The 6,549-nt window shown below is 61.9% G+C and overlaps 2 protein-coding genes across 3 annotated transcripts in view; one reads left to right on the top strand and one right to left on the bottom strand.

The window, feature by feature from the left end:
* Positions 1-6,549, bottom strand: part of CASKIN2 (CASK interacting protein 2) — a 13,984-nt gene extending 7,435 nt beyond the window's left edge. Inside the window, 5 exon segments of the mRNA XM_014531776.1 lie at positions 1-107; positions 489-586; positions 1,097-1,148; positions 4,844-5,383; positions 6,515-6,549. The exon segment at positions 1-107 is cut by the window's left edge and continues 1 nt beyond it. Of these exon segments, the coding sequence (XP_014387262.1) occupies positions 1-107; positions 489-586; positions 1,097-1,148; positions 4,844-4,937 (351 nt within the window). The 5' untranslated portion in view covers positions 4,938-5,383; positions 6,515-6,549.
* LLGL2 (lethal giant larvae homolog 2 (Drosophila)) overlaps positions 6,532-6,549 on the top strand; it is a 40,814-nt gene continuing 40,796 nt past the window's right edge. For both annotated transcript variants that reach the window (XM_014531774.1, XM_014531773.1), the window contains exon 1: positions 6,532-6,546. The gene's annotated coding sequence lies outside the window, so the exon portion shown is untranslated. The remainder of the gene's footprint in view (positions 6,547-6,549) is intronic.

The following is a 6,549-nucleotide window of genomic DNA, read 5'->3' as shown; positions in this document are numbered from 1 at the left end:
GATCTGTCCGTCCAGAGACGCGGCGTTGACGGCCGCAGAGGCCCGCAGCAGCAGCCTCACGGGCTCCAGCCGGCCCTGCCAGGCGGCATAGTGCAGTGGGCGCATGCCTGCAGGAGGGAAGGGGCTTCTGAGGGGGGCCTGGTCCGTGTGGGGTCCGGGGAGGGAACCGAGCAGGGTCTGGAGCCACCCCAGCTGGAAGGGAGACAGACTGACACGAGCGATGCTGGCTGCACCTGGGCTTGGTCAGCAAGCGGTCCGGCCATACCTTGCCCACCATGGGTGACCTCCCAACAATGACCTAATCTCAACACCCTCCCCTGCATACTGGGACGTCAGTACCACCCGCTACCCCACATGTGATGGAGACTGAAGAGGTGAAGCATTTGCAAGCCCAGAGAAACGATGCCAACAGCTATTAGCATCGCTGCGCTGTAGCGGAAGCAAGCTCCGGTCGCAGGGTCGGGTGGCGGGCTCCCTGGGGGTCTCACCATTGCTGTCCTTGATGTCCACAGTGGCCTGAGCCTCCAGCAGCAAGGCAATGAGCTCCAGGCTGCCCCCCAAGGCGGCATGGTGCAGAGCAGAGAACCTAGCGTGGTGGGACACATGGTGGGGGTGTCAGTGAGTAGCCCCTACCCCCCAAGTCCTTGTCTTCCACACCAGACCCATCCTGGGGGCTAGCAGGGCTGGGTTACTTGCCCACTGTGGGACCCCCCCCTGCCGTGGGAGCGCAGAGCAGCCGGGCAGCGGCATGAAAGGGCTCAGTGTCTGGGCTGAGAGGACTGTTTGTCTGGCCTGCCCCCCCAGCCGGCCCAGGGGAGGGGGCCGTGGGAGCAGGAGCCTGAGGGCTCCTATCCTCTAGGGAGAAAAGGGGGCCCGGCAGGAATCTGACCCAAGGAGGCCCCTCAGAGAGGCACCAGGGCCCCTCCCCTCGCTCAGGGGCAGGACCCCTCCCTCCCATCCTATACAGGCAGGCCCAGAGCTTTCAGCAAACACACTTCAAGGGCCAAGTTTGAGAGGGGAAGGGGCTCTAGGCCCCAGGTCTTTCCCATCCGTCCCTCCCCCACGGCACAGCTCCCAGGAGGGGCGGCTCACTCACCCATCAGCGTCCTGGTAGTTGACATTGAGTCTCTTCGTGGAGCCGAGGAGCTCTGGGGGTCAGAGCAGGAGGCATCAGGACACCCTCGAATGATCGCCCTTAGCCACACCCCAACCCAGCGCTCCCTCTCACCACCTCCCAAGTCCAGCTGACCTCTCGGTGTGCAGGAAAGCACCTGCCCCATGGCCCCTTAGTGTCCTGCGCCTACGGCTCCCCACCAGGCCCATCAGCTCCAGGGCATGGAGTGCAGGGAGGGAGCTGCCGCGGCGGTGGCCTAGCTTTCCTGGGCCCCCAGCCCAGCTCGTTTATAGCACCAAGGGGGCGGGGAGGGGGGCACTGGCATGCCATGCCCTCAATAGACAGGCCCACGAGCACATGGTTAGCATTCCTGCCTGAACGGGCCAAGGAACGAGTCTCATTGTCCCGCTGGGATGAGGGGGCTGGGAAGGAAAAGAGAGGGGCTAGAGGCTGGAGAGTGGAAGGGCAGATGCCAGGGCCGCAGTGCCCAGCCCTACCACAACCCTGAGTGGAGCATGTGGAGCAGGTGGTGCCAGACAGACCTACACTAAGCTGGCTCTGCTGCGTACTTAGCTGTCTGATCTTGGACAAGTCACAGAATCTCTCAGCCTCCGTGTCCTCATCTATAGAATGGGCTGATCACAAAACCTGCCCACCAGGTAGAGTACCCTTGTCAGCATGCAAAAGATGGGAGCGAGTCCCACTTAGCACTCCCTGCACATGAGCCATTATCAGCAAGAGGCTGTCCTTCAGCAAAAGCTGGGCAGTCCCCATCCTGGCCCCAGGCAGGAGACTCTGCTGGGTGGTGGCTAGAGGAGCTAGAGGCATGGGCAGGATGCTGCTTCATCCCCCTCAGGGGCTGGACAGGATTCATGCAGGTGTGTTCCACCCGTGAGCCAGGGCGCAGGAGGGGGTGGTCCCTGCTAAGTGCCGGGGGCAGAGGGGAATGCCTGTCACAGGCGGCCCTGCCTTCTGCTGGAACACAGCCCTGCGGGGCAGGAGGAGGCTGGCTCACCCTGGGCAGGCGGGGTGCCAAGCATGCTGGTCCAGGCCTGCCCCCAGGCCCTGGAGGGCCCCTGAATACCCCAGCACGACAGGGCCCCCTTCCAACAGGGAGGGACCAACCCCGAAATGACGAGCGTGGGACGGGGAGGGAGGGGACAGCTACATTTAGGGCTGCGCTGAACTATGCTGCTGCCGCAAAGGCAAATAACTGAACCAAGGAGGGACTCAGAGGTGAGGAGGGAGGGGCCGGTGAGAACAAGCACAGGCCTCCGGTCTTCCTCCGGCCCCTTGGGAGTCCTTGTCACACAGAACCATCCAGGGCCTTGCAAAGAACAGGGCTCTGGAGGCAGGAAGTGCCTGGTTCAGCTTCTTACTGGCGCAGGTACCTCCCGGGCCTCAGTGAAGATGACACAGAAAGTCCCTCTACCTGCTGCGGCTGGACAGCGAGGGACGGGGCAGCCTGGCGGCGAGGTGCAGCCTCTCCCGGGAGTGACAAGACAATGTGACAGGAGAGACAGGAACAGGGGCCGGGCCGGGCCAGGCTGGGTGGCTCTGTTCTCTCCAGAACAATGGCCGGAAAGGCGGTGGGGGAGAGGCTCGCAGTGACTGGACTGGGGACCTTGGTGGGAGGGCGGAGGGTCCTGGGTCGGGCACGGCTCCAGGCACTTCCCCTTCAGCACAACCTTCTTTCCCGGCCTGGCTGAGGGGTGGCAGGGTCACTCCTGATTTAGGCCGGGGCAGAGGATGTGAGCTCAGCGGGCCACCCCCAGCCCGCTCCATTTCCTCTGGCCAGAGGAGACAGCGCGGGAGAGGGAGTGGGGGAAGGAGGGAGTGAGCGCGTCCAGAACAGTCCTAGGTAATTCTGACGCGCAGCCAAGTGTGGGAGCACAGGCAGAGGGCACGGCTCGCCTCTGATCGGCCACACAATGGCTGTGTGACCTTGGGCTCTCTGGGTGTCAGTTGCCTTATCTGTAAGTGGATGTAGAGGCAGGGAGTTAAGGGGATCACAATAGTTCATGAACTGTAGGGTCTGCAAAATGTCACCTTGTGATTGCCTTTTTTATTTTTTTACCAGCTTTCCCGTCTTCTCAGAGGCCTGGAAGGGAGGCACAGTGCCAGGGCCTCACGAGGTGTCCGTCCCAGGACCCTGTCACCCTGCCTGCGCCCACTCTGTGCTCAAGTCCCTTCGGGGGCTCGGGGAAGGGACTGCTTCCCCCACAGACATTGCCCCTGGGGCACAGGGAACCTTCCTGGAGCCCAGCTGTGAGGCTCCCACCGGCCGCCAGACCCCACCCACCTGTCCTCCTTTGGACCTCACTTCGAGGCCCCAGGCTATGAGGCCAATAGCAGCTCAAACAAGGCCCTACTGGGCAGGTTGCCAAAAACAACACAGAGGTGAGGGGAGAAGGGTGCGCGGCTCCCACTCTTGGGGCTACAGGGACCTCTTTAGCACCTTCTCCCCACTGTGCTCACCCTGCACCCACTTCCCCAGGGCACAGACACCCCCACAGCTTCATCTCCCTATACCTTGGGTCTCCTGCCCTGGCGGGAGCCTTAAGAACCCTCCTTCTGGCACCAACACTAGCGGGTGTGGGTGGGGATAACTAGATGTTTTCATTAGCCAAAGTGGATCTTGGGGCTAGAGGCCCAGCACTCTGGGGGGACCCTCTCGCCTCCAGCCCCAGTGTGGGGGCAGCAGCCACCTCCTGCTCCTGCTGGTACAGGGACTCCAGGGGACAAGTCTAGCGTCCTCCTGGGAAGGCCCAGAGAACTCACCCTGAAGTCTAATCTCCTTGGGGTCTCACAGCAGAGGTTCCCAGGAGATGGGGCGCAGCCGTGCACGAAGCCCCCACAACCCTGTCAAGACTAGTGGCCCCAGGCTATGGAGAAACCTCCAGCAGATTAGCTGAGCCACACGCCACCAGGGGACACAGGCAGATAAGCCAGGGGCTTTAGCAAGTGGTTAGGTAGTGTTGGACTTTGTTTTAGGCAGTAGAACTCCCTTTGTAAAGCTATTTTATGGATATGCCCATTAAACTAAGACATAAATGCAGAGATGATCTGGTTGAAGCGGTGTGGGTGGGGGTGGAGCTCTATCTGTTCAGTCTTTCCCAACCCATTATCGGAAACCCCGTGGCTCCAGAGAACAATCTGGAAAGCCACCTGCTGGAAGAAAACCCCAGGAGGGCAGGAATTCCGGTTTGTTTCATTCACGGCCGGACCCAGCGCTGGAGAACACAGCCTGGCTGGCACACAATAGGCACTCAAAAACCAGCTGAATGAGCCCTGGCTGGTTTGGCTCAGAGGTTCGGTTCCTGGTCAAGGGCACGTTCCCCACCAGGGGTGAGTGGGGAGGCAACCAATCGATGTGTCTCTCTCATGTAGATGTTTCTCTCTCCCCCTCTCCTCCCTCCCTTCCACTCTCTCTAGAAAGCAATGGAAAAAATATCCTCGGGTGAGGAATTAAAAAAATAATATTAATTTGAATGAATGCACTTCAATCTTTTACTTTACAGGTGAGGGAACTGGGCACCAGAGAGGTTAAGTTATTTGCCTGAGACACACAGCAAGGGGGACCCAACTTCCACTCTGGCTCTCACACACAGAGGCACTCCCTGTATAGAACAAGACAGTTCTCCTTTCCCCCCCGCTCCCCTCCTTTCTCTGCAACCTGAGCACTCAGAGGAGGGTCTCAGCTGGACAGTCGCCCCATCAAGTACTCACTGGTCTTCGCAGCCTTGACTTTAGCCACCAGTTTCTGCACACCAGTCACATCTCCGTTCTTGACGGCAAGGATCAGGTCCTGTTCACGACCCATCCTGGTCCCCAGGCTGGGCTCCGGGCTCAGGAAGTCCAGGGGAGAGGCCCGAAAACTGGTGTGAGCCAAGGCGTCAGGCTGCCATGCCTTGGCCCTCTGGAGGGCCAGGCGTCCTGGGGGAGCGTGGCTTGAGTCTCAGGCGGTGGGTTTCTTGTCAGGCACTGACAGGTATTCCAACAAGGTGCTCGGTGAGCTGCCGCCACAAGCTGGAAAGCCGATCTCCGAGGGGGCGGAGGCTGCTCGGAAATCTGGACAGATATCAGCTTGCAGCTTCCGACAGCCCAGGATGGGCTGGGACTGGGCGCGCCAATCTTCCCAGCGTGGCTCAGGAGCACCAGTGCCCACCCAGAAAGCCGCCAGCATTCCCTCGGGCCTCGGGCAGCAGTGGGGACAGGTCTCCGAGTCTGGAAGAGGGGCGGTGCTTTTGCTGAGGGCTAGGCCCGAACCTGCAAGGGTCCCAGAAGCAGGGCTCTGAGGGAGAGCAGTTCAGGGCCTCCAGGGAGCCCCCCAACCACGATGGCTGCCCTAGGGGCCAAGGGAGGGGCTAGCCACTCAAAGCGGGAAGGGAGCTGCCATGCATGAGAGGAGTATCTGGAGGGGGGAGAGGTGGCATTCTGCGAGGGGGGCTGAGTCACTATGGCCCCAGGGCACCTGGCAGCATCTCAACCTGGGCAGCAGCCTGTTCTCCACAGCCCCAGGGGCTGACACCCACGGACAGCTGCGTGCCAGGAGGTGGGGCCTGGGAGGGTCAGGCCCAGGCAGACAGGAGGGTCACTCCCTGCCGAAGGTGCCAGCCCCCGGACGCCTCCCTCCCTCCCCTTTACTAGAATCGCTGGAGGCCCTGGCTGCAGGGCTCTTTATGAATTCAGAGTAGAGTGGGGAGCTTATGGGCCCCCCATTTCTGGCGGGGGGCTGCTTCTCGGGCAGGGAGATTTCACAGCACCTGTTGCTGACCTGTCCTCACGCCTTGTGCGGGTTGGAGAAGCAGCTGGGCAAAGAACAGAGACCAGAGCTGGGGCACTGCTGGCAAACGGGGCTACCTGGCCCCCCAAGCCTGAACCTGAGGCCCAGAGCCCCAACTTCACTGCAGAAAAGCTTACGTCAGTTCCTCAGTGGCCACGAATTTGCTGCCCGAGTCCTGCGGCATGACACCGGCATGATACCCGGGCAGGCCTGGGGCTCTGGCTGGGAACCCCTCAGTCCCAAAACGTCCCAAGCCCCAACCAGATGGCACTCCCTCTGATGGCACTCCCTCTGATGGCCCGCGGCCGACATGGGGGGAGGGCGCCCCTGGCAGTGCCTGGGGTCGGGCAGGCTCCCCCGCCCCCCGGAATGCCCGCCCAGCGCCGCGCAAACCCCCAACCCCAACCCAGCCCAGGCCGACCTGGGGAACAAAGCGGCGGGAGGGACGGATTGGGACCAGCGCTGGAGCGATTGATGCGGGAGGACGAAATAAGGAGGCGCGAAGGAGGACGGAAGGAGCAAAGAGACGGAGGCACCCGCTGATCCCGCAGGAAAAGTTAGTTTGTGCCCGCCCTCCAGGGTACTGCCCCCCAGCTCGGGCCACGCAGTCTCACCTTTCCCGGCCGCCCCGCCGGGGGCCCGCCTGGCC

Source organism: Myotis brandtii, unplaced genomic scaffold, assembly GCF_000412655.1.
Source record: "Myotis brandtii unplaced genomic scaffold, ASM41265v1 scaffold825, whole genome shotgun sequence".
Lineage (NCBI taxonomy): Eukaryota > Metazoa > Chordata > Mammalia > Chiroptera > Vespertilionidae > Myotis > Myotis brandtii.
The sequence above is the reverse complement of the archived record's forward strand: the minus strand, read 5'-3'. Positions and strand labels throughout refer to the sequence as shown.